The sequence below is a fragment of the Pelobates fuscus genome, chromosome 9, assembly GCF_036172605.1.
Source record: "Pelobates fuscus isolate aPelFus1 chromosome 9, aPelFus1.pri, whole genome shotgun sequence".
NCBI lineage: Eukaryota > Metazoa > Chordata > Amphibia > Anura > Pelobatidae > Pelobates > Pelobates fuscus.
Window position 1 is genome coordinate 4,000,657 of NC_086325.1, and position 16,845 is coordinate 4,017,501.

The following is a 16,845-nucleotide window of genomic DNA, read 5'->3' on the forward strand; positions in this document are numbered from 1 at the left end:
ATCTGTGAGAGCCAGAAGATCTCAGCATTGAGCTAAACTGATGGAGCTGGTCACCTCATCTGTGAGAGTCAGAAGATCTCAGCATTGAGCTAAACTGATGGAGCTGGTCACCTCATCTGTGAGAGTCAGAAGATCTCAGCTTTGAGCTAAACTGATGGTGCTGGTTATCTCATCTGTAAGAGCCAGAAGATCTCAGCGTTGAGCTAAACCGATGGAGCTGGTCACCTCATCTGTGAGATCCAGAAGATCTCAGCATTGAGCTAAACTGATGGTGCTTGTCACCTTATCTGTGAGAGCCAGAAGATCTCTGTATTTAGCTAAACCGATGGTGCTGGTCACCTCATCTGTGAGAGCCAGAAGATCTCTGCATTGAGCTAAACTGATGGTGATGGTCACCTCATCTGTGAGAGCCAGAAGATCTCAGCTTTGAGCTAAACTGATGGAGCTGGTCACCTCATCTGTGAGAGTCAGAAGATCTCAGCATTGAGCTAAACTGATGGAGCTGGTCACCTCATCTGTGAGAGTCAGAAGATCTCTGTATTTAGCTAAACTGATGGTGCTGGTTACCTCATCTGTAAGAGCCAGAAGATCTCTACATTGAGCTAAACCAATGGTGCTGGTCACCTCATCTGTGAGGGCCAGAAGATTTCAGCATTGAGCTAACCTGATTGTGCTGGTCACCTCATCTGTGAGAACCAGAAGATCTCAGCATTGAGCTAAACTGATGGTGCTGGTTACCTCATCTGTAAGAGCCAGAAGATCTCAGCGTTGAGCTAAACCGATGGAGCTGGTCACCTCATCTGTGAGATCCAGAAGATCTCAGCATTGAGCTAAACTGATGGTGCTTGTCACCTTATCTGTGAGAGCCAGAAGATCTCTGTATTTAGCTAAACCGATGGTGCTGGTCACCTCATCTGTGAGAGCCAGAAGATCTCTGCATTGAGCTAAACTGATGGTGCTGGTCACCTCATCTGTGAGAGCCAGAAGATCTCAGCTTTGAGCTAAACTGATGGAGCTGGTCACATCATCTGTGAGAGCCAGAAGATCTCAGCATTGAGCTAAACTGATGGAGCTGGTCACCTCATCTGTGAGAGTCAGAAGATCTCAGCATTGAGCTAAACTGATGGAGCTGGTCACCTCATCTGTGAGAGTCAGAAGATCTCAGCTTTGAGCTAAACTGATGGTGCTGGTTACCTCATCTGTAAGAGCCAGAAGATCTCTACAATGAGCTAAACCAATGGTGCTGGTCGCCTCATCTGTGAGGGCCAGAAGATTTCAGCATTGAGCTAACCTGATTGTGCTGGTCACCTCATCTGTGAGAACCAGAAGATCTCAGCATTGAGCTAAACTGATGGTGCTGGTTACCTCATCTGTAAGAGCCAGAAGATCTCAGCGTTGAGCTAAACCGATGGAGCTGGTCACCTCATCTGTGAGATCCAGAAGATCTCAGCATTGAGCTAAACTGATGGAGCTGGTCACCTCATCTGTGAGAGTCAGAAGATCTCAGCATTGAGCTAAACTGATGGAGCTGGTCACCTCATCTGTGAGAGTCAGAAGATCTCAGCTTTGAGCTAAACTGATGGTGCTGGTTATCTCATCTGTAAGAGCAGGGCCGGCGACACCTGTAAGGCGACCTAGGCAGCCGCCTAGGGCGCAACTTACCAGGGGGCGCCGGATCCCTGTCCCCGCTGCGCCTCCTCATGCTGCGCCGCCTGAGCGCTTTAGCAAGCCCCAGGCGGCGCAGCACTGCTGCCTGGAGGGCGGCCGGGTTTATGACCGGCAGGAGGGAAGCGCAGATCGCTCCCTCCTGCCAGTCTCTCCATGTAGCATGGCCGGGCGGCGCGGAACGCGACGATAGGAACCTTTGTTTCCTGTACCCGGCCGCCGGCGGAATGACAGGAAGTGCTCACTCAGTGAGCATTTCCTGTCATTCCGCCGGCGGCCGGGTACAGGAAACAAAGGTTCCTTTCCCGCGTTCCGCGCCGCCCGGCCACGCTACATGGGCAGGAGGGGAGGGTAAGGACCACTAAGGGGGGGGAGGGGGGTTTAAGGACCACTAAGGGGAGGGAGGGGGGGTTTAAGGACCACTAAGGGGGGGAAGGGGGGGTTTAAGGACCACTAAGGAAGGGGGGGGTTAAGGACCACTAAGGGAGAGGGGGGGAGTTTAAGGACCACGGAGGGGGGGGGGGTTAAGGACCACGGAGGGGGGGGTTAAGGACCACTAAGGGGGAGGGGGGGTTAAGGACCACTAAGGGAGAGGGGGGGTATAAGGACCACTAAGGGAGAGGGGGGGTATAAGGACCACTAAGGGAGGAGGGGGGTATAAGGACCACTAAGGGAGGAGGGGGGGTATAAGGACCACTAAAGGGGGGTGGGTGGTATAAGGACCACTAAGGGAGGGAGGGGGTATAAGGACCACTAACGGAGGGAGGGGGTATAAGGACCACTAAGGGAGGGAGGGGGTATAAGGACCACTAAGGGGGGGGGTATAAGGACCACTAAGGGAGGGGGGGTATAAGGACCACTAAGGGAGGGGGGTATAAGGACCACTAAGGGAGGGGGGGTATAAGGACCACTAAGGGAGGGGGGTATAAGGACCACTAAGGGAAGGGGGGTATAAGGACCACTAAGGGAGGGGGGGTATAAGGACCACTAAGGGAGGGGGGTATAAGGACCACTAAGGGAGGGGGGGGTATAAGGACCACTAAGGGAGGGGGGTATAAGGACCACTAAGGGAGGGGGGGGGGTATAAGGACCACTAAGGGAGGGGGGTATAAGGACCACTAAAGGGGGGGGTATAAGGACCACTAAGGGAGGGGGGGTATAAGGACCACTAAGGGAGGGGGGGTATAAGGACCACTAAGGGAGGGGGGGTATAAGGACTACTAAGGGAGGGGGGGTATAAGGACCACTAAGGGAGGGGGGGTATAAGGACCACTAAGGGAGGGGGGGTATAAGGACCACTAAGGGGGGGTATAAGGACCACTAAGGGAGGGGGGGTATAAGGACCACTAAGGGAGGGGGGGTATAAGGACCACTAAGGGAGGGGGGGTATAAGGACCACTAAGGGAGGGGGGGTATAAGGACCACTAAGGGGGGGTATAAGGACCACTAAGGGAGGGGGGGTATAAGGACCACTATGGGAGGGGGGGTATAAGGACCACTATGGGAGGGGGGGGTATAAGGACTGTTACGGAACACAGTATATTAGTCCACGATATCCGTTGGTATCCTCAGGAAATCCACAGTCAAGACAGAAAGCACGGCAATATTCCCCATCCTCCCAATAACCGGACGAAACACAGTTTGGGAGTCAACTAACTTGGTTTATTCACAGGTAGCATATTTATACAGTTCCCCCTGCAAGGGGTTTCCAGACAGTAATTCCAGGGGATTTCTCCCAACATACCCTGCGACTTTCCCAACAGGCATTGCTGCACGAGAAGGATACTCCTACCAAAATGGACGCTTAAGTGGATTATCTCCTCGTGCAGCAAAACCGACAATTGACCTTAAAATACACAATTCACACAATACTCGGTACTTTATAATAATGGAACGTTCGGTAGATAGCTGGGGTCGGGGCGCACACCTTGGGAGAATACCGCTCCGATCCCAGCTGAATTGACCGAACGCCGCACATAATACGATAAAACATTAAAGTGGTTTTAAAAGTACCGAATAAGTACAGGGCATAGAATGCACCGAACGCGGGACTCCCGAACGCTCTGAAAGTCCAGCGGTGTTCACTCATCGAGTAGCCGTTTTCCGTTCCAGGCTCTCGACGACCGAACACCGCTGCAGAGACAAAGGATCCAAGATGGCCGACCGCCGCATGGTCGGTAGCCGATCGGCGGCCACCTAGGAGAGCCTTGAAATACCGATTGCAACCGGGATGCACTCGGTTACTTGGTGCCACACGACTTGGTGAAGGTGTGGTCTACCTGGGGAGCCCACATTCGTACGGCGAACGGCTGTACATAGCATTATCACAGGTAACGACTTGCAGTATACATTCAGCCTATGGACAACATACGATACATATAAGTCAGAAGTGGCTGGGTTTGCCACAATGCTCCCCCAGAACCAAGCCGGCATACACAGTCTGATCCCAACGGATCGGCTTGGGGATGTCCGGGGGAGTACTCACAGATCATTTTTCTAATTCTGTTTGTCTGGATAACCCGTCGGCGTTACCGTTTTGTTTTCCTGGTCGGTAGTGGATGGTAAAGTCAAAGGGCTGCAGCGCCAAACTCCAGCGCAACAGCCGGGCATTGTCTCCAGATACACGGTTTAGCCATACCAACGGGTTATGATCTGTGAGTAAGGAAAAAGGTTGTCCATACAAATACGGCTGTAACTTTTTAAGGGCCCACACCACGGCCAGGCATTCTTTCTCAATGGCGGCGTAGCTTACTTCGCGGGGTAATAACTTGCGGCTTAAGTAGGCTACGGGATGTTCTCCGCCATCGGCTCCCACTTGGCTCAGCACTGCCCCCAATCCAAACATTGAAGCGTCTGTGTGGACAAGAAATCTTTTAGTTGGATCAGGAGCCATTAACACAGGAGCATTAGTTAGTGCGGTCTTGAGCTGTTGGAATGCCTGCTCACACTCTGGGGCCCAGACAACCAGTCGGGGAAGGTTCTTTTTGGTCAGGTCCGTCAGGGGTTTGGCCAGGGTACTGTAGTCGGGTACAAATTTCCTATAATACCCTGCAGTCCCTAGAAACGCTAGCACCTGGGTTTTGGTCCTGGGGGTAGGCCACTTGGCCACGGCCTCAATTTTGGCTGGCTCGGGTCTCTGCTGCCCACACCCTACTCGGTGTCCTAGATACTGCACCTCGGCCATCCCTATGTGGCACTTACTCGGTTTCAGCGTTAACCCCGCTCCCCCAATACGATCTAGGATCGCCCCTATATGTTGGAGGTGATCTTCCCAAGTCTGGCTGAAGATGGCTATGTCGTCCAGGTAGGCACAGGCATAGTCCTGGAAGCCGTCCAGTAGTCGATCTACCATCCGCTGAAAAGTAGCCGGAGCGTTTTTCATCCCGAAGGGCATGACCTTGAACTGGTACAGGCCAAACGGGGTGACAAACGCCGACTTGGGGATGGCATCATCGGCTAAAGGAATCTGCCAGTATCCCTTACATAAGTCAATTGTAGTGAGATACTGGCCCCGTGCCATTTTATCTAGCAGTTCGTCTATACGGGGCATCGGGTAGGCGTCAGACACGGTCTTGTCATTCAGCCTCCGGTAGTCAACGCAGAATCGGGTCGTGCCGTCCTTTTTAGGCACCAGGACTACCGGTGAGGCCCAGGGGCTATCTGAGGGTTCGATAACCCCTAACTGCAGCATTTCATCCAGCTCGGCCTTCATATGAGTCCGGACTGATTCCGGGACCCTATATGGTGCCTGCCGCATAGGTAGCTGTCCCGGGGTTTCAACTCGGTGGGTGGCCAGCGGAGTGTACCCAGGTAAATTAGAGAACGTAGCCCCTTTAGCTACGATCAGCGCCTGTATCTGGGCACGCTCGCGAGGGCTTAGCCGCTCCCCCAGTTGAACCCCCCGGGAGGGCTCTACCGGCTCTTCCTGTTCTAGCAGATCAGGTAGTGGTAAGTTCTCCTGATCTTCCAGGGCTGAGGCACAGATTGCCGTCACATCCTCTATCCGCTCGTGGTAGGGTTTGAGCAGGTTGACGTGAAGCATGCGTCTCTTCCCTACCCCGGAGCAGGGGCCAATCACATAGGTAGTGTCGCATCGCTGCTCCACTACCTGGTATGGGCCTTGCCAGATGGCCTGCAGCTTATCTGTGCGGACAGGTTTTAAAATTAAAACCTTCTGCCCCACTTGAAAGCTGCGGTCTCTGGCTCCCCTATCGTACCATCGCCGCTGACGTTGTTGGGCCGCCTGGAGGTTGGTGTGTACGGCCTGGGTTAGCGCCTCCAGTCGGTCTCGGAACTCCAGTACATACGATACTATAGGGGTTTCGCTAGCGATACTCTCCCCCTCCCAGTGCTCCCTAATTAAGTTTAAAGGTCCCCGTACTCTTCTCCCGAACAGTAGTTCGAATGGGGAGAACCCGGTCGATTCTTGGGGAACCTCTCTATACGCAAAGAGCAGGTGAGGTAGAAATCTCTCCCAGTCTTTGTGGGTTTCCCCGAACGTCCGAAGCATCTGCTTCAAAGTCCCATTGAAGCGTTCACATAGTCCATTGGACTGGGGGTGGTAGGCTGAATTGACTATGGGCTTAATGCCACACACTTTCCACATCTGTTGGGTAACCTCAGCAGTAAATTGGGTGCCCCGGTCAGATATTATCTCCTGGGGGAACCCTACTCGGGAAAATACTTTTATTAGAGCTTCCGCCACGGTTTCAGCGTGAATGTTAGAGAGGGCTACCGCTTCGGGATATCGGGTGGCGTAGTCCACCACAGTTAAAATGTATTTCTTCCCAGAAGGACTGGGTTTTGGCAGGGGCCCTACTATATCTACTGCGACCCTGCTGAAGGGTTCGGCGATAATGGGAAGGGGGCATAACTTGGCCTTGTGGCGATCCCCTCATTTTCCTACTCTCTGGCAGACGTCGCAGGACGTGCAATATTGTCGCACATCCTGTGAGATCCCGGGCCAGAAAAACGCGTGCGTTAGGCGGTACCGGGTACGGGTCATCCCTAGGTGTCCTGATAAGGGGATATCATGAGCAATTCTGAGCAGCTCCTGCCTATACTTCCGGGGTACCACTAGTTGTTTGTTCGTCAAAGTGACGGACCCCCCCACGTCTTTGGCCGTGATACGGTACAGTAACTCTTTCTCCCACGTGTAATGCTCCCCCTCTAGCCGGCCTGGACGGCTTGTGCCCGGTCCCTATAGACTTGTAGAGTGGGATCGGTCTGTACTTCGGTGATAAAGGTAGTCGGGGTATCCCAGGATATGGAAGTCGGGGGAGGGTCGTGGTCTCTTACCTGAGCCTCAGAGTGTATCGGTGTAGCCGTGGTGCGTGCCTGTTGCCGTGTGGTTACTGGATGGGCTTCCTGGTAGGGTGCCTGTGGAACAAAGGCAGAGGTCATCTGACCCAAATCATTCCCTAACACAACATCTGCTGGTAAGTTCTGCATTAGTCCCACTTCTACTGTCCCCTCTCCCGCACCCCAGTTCAAATGTACTTTCGCCGTGGGTAGTCGGTATACAGCTCCCCCGGCTACCCGAACGGCCACAGATCCGCCGGTATGCGTGCCCTCCGAAACCAAATGGGGGGCTACCAGGGTTAAGGTAGCTCCCGAATCTCGCAGACCCTGCACTTCGGTTCCCTCAAGAGTTACCAATTGTCGGTGATGTTGCCGGTTATCAGTGGCTCGGACCGACATGACTTCGTGCAATATGCCCAGAGGTTCCTCCGCCTGCACACTCCATAAATCCTGAGTGGCGGGGTCCCTCTGGTAATGGTGAGCAGCCGCCCTGGGTGCGGGGTTTGGACGGCCCTGATTCCAGGTGGGCCTGCTGCGATTCTGGGTGCACTCTCGGGCCATATGCCCCCATTGTTTGCAGGAATGGCATTGGATGTTGGCCCGCCCATTGTATCTGGACGGTGGCGGTATCTGTCCTTGGGAGGGACGGAACGGGGCAGCGGTGGGCGCTAGGGGTGTGGTAGCGCTAGGTAGTCCTGGGGGTCGGGAGTAGCTTTTGGCTACGGGTCCCTGGGGTCTCCGGGCATCAAAATGTTGATCGGCCAATCTAGCCGCTTCCGTTAGGGTAAGGGGTTTCCTATCCCGTACCCATTCTTGCGTCTCCGGGGATAATCCATTAAAAAATTGTTCCAGCAACATCAGCTGGCGTAATTCCTCCATGGTGGTGGCGTTGCTGGCCTGGATCCACCCTTGGGAGGCTTGATCCAATTTGTGTGCCCATTCTGCGTGCGAATCTCGCTCTGGTTTGCGTAAGTGTCGGAACTTGCGCCGGTATGCCTCTGGGGTAATGGCATACCTCTCCAAGATTGCACGCTTTACTTTGGCATAATCTTTGCTGTCCTCACTGGGTACAGCACGGTACGCTTCGGCTGCCCGACCTGCTAGTTTGCTTGCTAGCAGTTGCACCCATACGGACCGTTCTAGCTCATGCAGATCACACAGTCTTTCAAAGTCCTGCAAATACCCGTCTATCTCGTCCTTTTCCTCGCAAAAAGCCCTGAAGGCCTGGTACGGGATCTTGGGCTTTACTGGGTTGTAGAGGGACCCTGGGTTTGACTCGGTTCGAGCCAGGGTGTGTTGCGGGCTGTGTGCCATAACATATTCCTGCACATTTGCCATTACCATATTTAACATGGCATCTGATATCGGTTGCGGCAAAAACGCTAGCCTGGTCCTCATTTCTCTTTCATAGAGCGTTTCCTCCATAACTACCGGGGGGGTAGCGCTGCGGGCTTGGTCTCCCTCCATCAGCTCGGCAATGATTGTCGCCTTGTTTTTGCTGCTGGCTACTTTCCCTCTGGCTTCCAGTAGTTCCTTTAACGTCTGTCGCTTCAGTATGGTATAGTCAATCTCCATACGAATTGCCTTTGCTTTCCTCGTTCGGTAGTTCCAGTTACACGAACTCCGTTTTTTTTCGGCTGTAAGGTTCGGATCCCGTCGCTTGCCACCAATTGTTACGGAACGCAGTATATTAGTCCACGATATCCGTTGGTATCCTCAGGAAATCCACAGTCAAGACAGAAAGCACGGCAATATTCCCCATCCTCCCAATAACCGGACGAAACACAGTTTGGGAGTCAACTAACTCGGTTTATTCACAGGTAGCATATTTATACAGTTCCCCCTGCAAGGGGTTTCCAGACAGTAATTCCAGGGGATTTCTCCTAACATACCCTGCGACTTTCCCAACAGGCATTGCTGCACGAGAAGGATACTCCTACCAAAATGGACGCTTAAGTGGATTATCTCCTCGTGCAGCAAAACCGACAATTGACCTTAAAATACACAATTCACACAATACTCGGTACTTTATAATAATGGAACGTTCGGTAGATAGCTGGGGTCGGGGCGCACACCTTGGGAGAATACCGCTCCGATCCCAGCTGAATTGACCGAACGCCGCACATAATACGATAAAACATTAAAGTGGTTTTAAAAGTACCGAATAAGTACAGGGCATAGAATGCACCGAACGCGGGACTCCCGAACGCTCTGAAAGTCCAGCGGTGTTCAATCATCGAGTAGCCGTTTTCCGTTCCAGGCTCTCGACGACCGAACACCGCTGCAGAGACAAAGGATCCAAGATGGCCGACCGCCGCATGGTCGGTAGCCGATCGGCGGCCACCTAGGAGAGCCTTGAAATACCGATTGCAACCGGGATGCACTCGGTTACTTGGTGCCACACGACTTGGTGAAGGTGTGGTCTACCTGGGGAGCCCACATTCGTACGGCGAACGGCTGTACATAGCATTATCACAGGTAACGACTTGCAGTATACATTCAGCCTATGGACAACATACGATACATATAAGTCAGAAGTGGCTGGGTTTGCCACAAGGACCACTATGGGAGGGAGGGGGGGTATAAGGACCACTATGGGAGGGAGGGGGGGATAAGGACCACTATGGGAGGGAGGGGGGATAAGGACCACTATGGGAGGGAGGGGGGGGATAAGGAGCACTATGGGAGGGAGGGGGGGATAAGGAGCACTATGGGAGGGAGGGGGGGATAAGGAGCACTATGGGAGGGAGGGGAATAAGGACCACTATGGGAGGGGGGATAAGGACCACTCGGAGAGGGGGGATAAGGACCACTAGGGGAGGGGGATAAGGACCACTAGGGGAGGGGGATAAGGACCACTAGGGGAGGGAGGGGGGATAAGGACCACTATGGAAGGTTGGGGGGATAAGGACCACTAGGGGAGGGGGGATAAGGACCACTAGGGGAGGGGGGATAAGGACCACTAAGGGGGGGAAGGACCACCAAAGGGTGGTAAGAAGGGAGGACTACTAAGGAGAGGGGAGGAGGGTGATTACCACTAAGGGGGTGGGGGGAGTAGGGGAATGTCTACTAAGGGGTTTGGGAGAGGGAGGACCACTAAGGGGTTTGGGAGAGGGAGGACCACTAAAGGGGGAGTGAGAAGACCACCAAGGGCGACTGCAGAGGGACAGGGGGCCAAGGGAGAGCACTAAGTGACAGAAGGGGAGAACACGGAGGGACAGAAGGGAAAATAAATAATTGAGGGGAGAGCACTATGAATTTTTTTAAAAAAAAGAAAGCTGTTCCCATCTCAATCCCTATCCTACCCCACAAACCCTCTCTTTTACACTACACACATACACAATGCACCCCCCCACACACACACAGAAACATACAATGCATTCCTACTCACACACAGACACACCCAAAACACACAATTCATCCCTTACGTTCTCTTACATAATTAATGCACCCCTTACAGACACACACTGCATTCAGTTACATACACAGAAACAAACCTTGCACCCCTTACACACACACACACACACACACCCAGAAACATACAATGCATTCCTTACACGCAAACACACACTACATCCCCTATAAACACACTACATCCCTTACACAAATTGCACACATAAAACATCCCCAACTCATGGATGGGCCATGTAGGTGGATTTATGGGTGGGCATTGTAGGCGTATGCCCCTTGGGGGCCCAGACCTTGAGCTGTGTAAGGGGCCCTAAAAAATGGAGCTGCTTCCTGTTCGTTAATTGTTGTGAGCACTGTTAAAAACAGTCTCCAGAGAGCCTCTTCTACACCAGACCTGTGGAGCCAGACTGAGCCCATCATCAGCCTCTTGTCCTCATCTGGTGGTAAGTAGGCAATCCAATATATTATGAGTGGCACTAATCTCTAATTTACCTCACATTAAATGGATACTATAGTCACCAGAAGCACTACAGCATAATGTAGTGGTTCTGGTGTCTATAGCCTGTGCCTGTAGGCTTTTTAATGTAAACACACTGTCTTTTCAGATAAGACACTTTGTGAAGACTGGCTTTGGCCCATATGGCAGAGCATATGGGCGGGGCATTGTGATGTCACATGGTGGTCTGGACATATGGGGGGGCGGCAAAAAATGTTTTGCCTAGGGCGGCAAAAATCCTTGCACCGGCCCTGTGTAAGAGCCAGAAGATCTCAGCGTTGAGCTAAACCGATGGAGCTGGTCACCTCATCTGTGAGATCCAGAAGATCTCAGCATTGAGCTAAACTGATGGTGCTTGTCACCTTATCTGTGAGAGCCAGAAGATCTCTGTATTTAGCTAAACCGATGGTGCTGGTCACCTCATCTGTGAGATCCAGAAGATCTCTGCATTGAGCTAAACTGATGGTGATGGTCACCTCATCTGTGAGAGCCAGAAGATCTCAGCTTTGAGCTAAACTGATGGAGCTGGTCACATCATCTGTGAGAGCCAGAAGATCTCAGCATTGAGCTAAACTGATGGAGCTGGTCACCTCATCTGTGAGAGTCAGAAGATCTCAGCTTTGAGCTAAACTGATGGTGCTGGTTACCTCATCTGTAAGAGCCAGAAGATCTCAGCATTGAGCTAAACCGATGGAGCTGGTCACCTCATCTGTGAGATCCAGAAGATCTCAGCATTGAGCTAAACTGATGGTGCTGGGCTCAGCTCATTAACTGAGAGTGATAAGCTGAAGTCATCAGCCAATGAGGTGGCCCATTGCGGAGCTCAATGCAGACGCATCTGACTGTCAGTGGAGCAAGTGACTGGTGCCATGTGGACCCCAGGTGAGTTGTTAAACAATTAGCAAACAGTTTGGGAACTTACATTGCTGAGTGAGCACTTCTGACACCAAATAGCGCATGGTAGTGGTTATGGAGCTTAGAGTGTTCCTTTAAACCTGAACCATATGTAATCTGAAATGCATCGCTCTCTTAAATGTATAAGATTGAGTGTGAAGCATGACCAGGGCAGGATTAAGAGCCCATTGGGCCTGGTGCTGACAATTACGATGGGACTAACTACAGAATCTAAAGCAGTCATACCTGACCATTGGCGGATCCAGGGTGGGGGGCAACAGGGCAATTGCCCCCCCCCCGAGATTCCCCCCCTGCCGGCTAATGCAGGGCTGGCATTGTACAAGCGCCAGCCCTGCAATGTGCCTGCAGACTGGGGAGGGAGATCAGTGATCTCCCTCCCCGGTCCTCAGGCACATTGCTGGCAGCCGGCAGGGGAGGGAAAGGGAGGGAGAGAGGACCTGGGAGCTCAGCCTGCAGCTCCCGTGTCCTCCTCTCGCGAGCACGGAGCGTTGCCGCGGTTACCACGGCAACGCTCCAAATCCCGCGAGAGTGAATTCTAGCCCTGGAGCGCGGGCTAGAGTTCACTCCACACTGGAACCACCAATGAATCCCACTGGGACCACCAGGGACCGAGAAATGTCCCCCCTCCTCCTCAATAAAGGTAAGAATGGAGGGGGGACATAAACATATATAATTAAATAAATACTTTTTTTTAAAGCTTCCCTCCCCTCCTCCCCCCCCCCATACAAACACTGCCCCACATACACACACTGCCCCACTAACATACATTCCCAGACATGTACACAGATGTGCACTCTAGCACACACAACCACAAATCCATTCTAATAGATGAAACTGACATTTAGTAATAAGGAAAGTGAGGAACTGAGACACAGGCGCCCGAGGACTCTGAGTTTCTGTGAAACCCCTTGAAAACAGCGCTTAATCCATTACAGCAGCATGACATTGTTATAGTATTTAAAGTAAACATAGATAGTAATATAGAAATCTATACGTACTACGAAATCACCTAACAGATAGCTCTTAGCAATCTATAAATAAACTTCATAGTACTAAGGTATTAAAGCAGACAAATAAAACTTCAATGACCTGAAATGTCCGACCGGCCGGAGGAAGGTCTCTCACTATATTCCAACGATCGCCCGATCCTGCTGATCCCAAAGCAGGATCGGTAAATGAGTTCCAATCCCAAACTATATTTTACAAATAACGACAACTTATAGTGTAAAGCAGAAAATACAAATACGGTATAAATGTACCTCAGTAAACAAATATATTTAGCAAGTAAAGAACATTTATAGTGAACACATTAAAAATCAGAACGAGCAAATAAAAGCACATTTTCTGCAAACTATCTGCTTACCGGCTCCAAGTGTTTGAAACAAACAGGGTGAGATAAGAAGATAGCAGATTAAACCCGTTATCACTCTGCTTGTCATCCTGTGATATGGCAACGTAACAAACTGACCGGTCCAGATATGGAGAATGCACTAAGAGAAGGTGCCAGACCAGAATTCTGGATCCTGTGATATGGTAACGTAACAAACTGACCGGTCCAGGTATGGAGAACGCACTCAGAGAAGGTGCCCAACCAGAATTCTGGATCCTGTGATAGGTAACGTAACAAACTGACCGGTCCAGATATGGAGAACGCACTCAGAGAAGGTGCCAGACCAGAATTCTGTAACCCGTGAACATATTGAGAACTGGAGGAGAATTCACAATGAAAGACGTTTTAACCATAATTTGTGGATATAAGCGACACGAGGAAGCCACGCCTGCTCCTATTACTTATCTTATCATTTATTACAGAAAGAAACACTCATTAACCATAAGGATTTGAGGAAGAAAATCTGCTGAATATTCATTCGTAAACCCTGCTGTATCACACAGGACTGTCTGTAGATTTAAAGGGCTTTCACCAAAAAATTTTGGAGCTTTTCATCTCTGAGAAAGGTAACGGGTCTTATTTTACACCAAGGCAGAGGTTTCCAACTGGTTTGAGACCGAGGCACACTTTATCGACAGAAGAATTGCCAAGATGCTTATCTACATTTAAATGAAACCTATTAGTCCAGTGTTTCCTAAAGCAGCCCTCAAGGCTCCCCTACCAGTTGTGTCTAAGTTTTTTTTTTTTTTTCCTAAAAAATACCTTAGACACAACTGGGTAATCCCTAAATCCTGGACTGGTAGCGGAGCCTTGAGGAATGCTTTGGGAAATACTGGACTGGAAAGATATACACGTGTCTATCAAAATTGACTTATCAGTTTTAAAAACTACAACAACAAGAGGACATAGTGTTAAATTAGAGGGGCAAAGGTTTAAAAATAATATCAGGAAGTATTACTTTACTGAGAGGGTAGTGGATGCATGGAATAGTCTTCCAGCTGAAGTGGTAGAGGTTAACACAGTGAACATGTTTAAGCATAGTCGCCATATGGGCAGGTGGAATGACCCCACCAAACTTAAAACCAGTAACACACTGACACTAAGGTAAGGGTTAATATGTCCACAGCTTTATTGATGTTGATAACAATAAAATTAAAGTCATTGCCCAGCCCCCATCCTGCCATATAACATCATATGTCCCCGAAACAAAAGGCAATGACCCATAATTTCTGTAAATATAAATAACATAAATAACAATAATAACAAACATCATCAACATAATATAAGTGCCAAACTTTGTTAAATAACCACGGTAGGGGTATACCCGGATACCACCCACCATGTTCTGAGCCACCACCGAGCTCGAAGCCTACCAAGGTTCATAACGAATCGTTTAACCAAACTCTTCACCAGCAGCCTAACTCCTAACTGAATGACCATTCTATTTAAACAACCCCAGAGCCTGTTTGTCCCCTAACGTTTCTCTCTCTAGCCCCGCCGCTGTGACCAAACGGGAGCTAACACCCCTTTCCCCTTGACATGGGAGGGTGGGAGGGAGTGACAACTAAGGCCAGGTAAGCAAATCAAAAGTGTCTAATTCTTAAATGGCTGCCTATTTATACTGGGCCAACCCCTTAACACTCCAACTCCCAATCCCAGGGTGCCTTCCCCCTTATGCCCGCCTCCTAGCTCTGTCAAGCCCTATTCCACTAAGCCACACTTGTTCCATAGGTTTACATGCGTGGGATAGGCATAAGGCTATCCTAGCTATAAAATAATCCCAGGGATTAATGAGAGAAATTAGAACATTGGGCAGACTAGATGGGCCGAATGGTTCTTATCTGCGGTCACATGTTTCTTGAATAATTTGTTTCCGAAGTGGAATGCCAAATTCAATTTTATTTAGACATTTTAATTTAAAAGAAGGTGGAGCAACCATCACTTAGAGAAGTAATTGTTCAATAAAACTAAAAAAAACTATCTGAAAAGCGTGAGCCTTGGTGATATTGAAGATGGATATATGGGTGACACTGCGGGCAGCACTATGAACAGGGAACACTGAACGTACAAACCTGTACATGTAACCTGCACTCTAGGGCTATAGTAATCAATACTGCGCAGTGCTTAATCCAGACAATATGTACAGAAACATAAAATTAGCCCACAAGAACTTGTTGAAAAATGAAAATTAACTTTTATTTGATTGACCTATTGGTGAATAGTGCTGTGTCGTCATGGGAAACTAACTGGGACGTAAGCTGCCGGAAATCAGTTATTTGGGGAAAGAGAACACATGCACCTCAAAAGAGGAATGACCATTCACCAATTTGGGAGTTCTTGTGGTACACCAGGGAAGGGGGGTGGGAGGAGTGATTACTTATTTTATGTTTATTGTATAAGGTATGTGTATATGTTGAGAAAAATGGGCCTATCGGTCCTGATCACATTTTTTTTTTAGTAAACTGAAACAATAACCAAATCTAAGTTAAGTGTAATTGTTCAACATGAAATCCCATTACTATACCTACACACACACACACATACACACAAACACACACACACACACACACCCATCCACACACACACACACAAACACACACACACACCCACACACACACACTCACCCTTCCTTATTATATTAGTAATTATATATTACATCGTCAGCAGTACGTTTGTAGAAGGTCTTGCACTGCAGTTGCAGGTGTAATAAGACGTGTTATGGATATTACATATGTAAAGCAGGTTGTGATTGCGTTGATCTGATGAATTGCTTGCCGTGTGATAAATAATCTTTATGGTAATTAGTTTATCTTGCTGATGTCATCTGCAAGATTGTTTCACCTGTCACACACATTGATCACGTCTGATAGTGACACATGCTAACGTCACGCAAATAAAGTGTTCTTGAACTTGATTAATCCAGAATTGGAAAAGAGAGAAAATGCAGACTGTGCTACTGCTTATGATAGCAATATGATTATTAAGGGGAGATCTTACCTCATGGGTGAGTGAAGTTCCAGGAGCTGCAGGCATCGCGTTCCACTCAGAGATAAACTCAATGTTATCAACTGTTATCAGAATATGACTATAGAGTGAAGGTAATCATTGCAACATTCCAACCAAGTGACTATATAAACGCATATAGACACATAGTAAGAAAGCCCATATAGAGTCTCTCCTTGCGCACTCAGTCTGTCTTGGATTCGATATTACAAATTTTATCATGTGTGTACGTAGTGGGGAATCGCGATGCAGGATAATAACATAAACCAACCCAATTCACCCAAATAATGACAGACAACGTAGTATGGATGAAACAGGCCACAGCATTTATTATACCATATGATAATTACTGTATAACACATCCATAATTTATTTTAATTTTCTCTTTTCTTTGATATAACCAAAACGTCAAAACATAAATAACCATGTTATCATATAACTTAACACATAGTATCATACAGTGTAACCCGTCCTTGCCAATTAACTGACCATGCGCCTATGTACCACATCCTCTCACCTCCCCCCTCGGCATAAACTCCTTTTCCTTCCAATGCTTACCACCAGCCGACCTTTTCCTCGCTCGGTGGGCACGACATAACAGGTAACCTAAGGTTAACCCTTTAGAGCAGGGGAGGTTGAGACCTGAACACTTGCTCACTTCATT

At 49.5% G+C, this 16,845-nt stretch overlaps 1 protein-coding gene across 1 annotated transcript in view; it reads right to left on the bottom strand.

The window, feature by feature from the left end:
• Positions 1 to 16,845, bottom strand: part of LOC134572991 (mucin-22-like) — a 42,570-nt gene that overhangs the window by 15,667 nt on the left and 10,058 nt on the right. The window contains exons 2-4 of the mRNA XM_063432345.1: positions 837 to 971; positions 495 to 629; positions 283 to 401 (exon numbers count right to left, since the gene is read on the bottom strand). Coding sequence (XP_063288415.1) covers positions 283 to 401; positions 495 to 629; positions 837 to 971 — 389 coding nt within the window. The remainder of the gene's footprint in view (positions 1 to 282; positions 402 to 494; positions 630 to 836; positions 972 to 16,845) is intronic.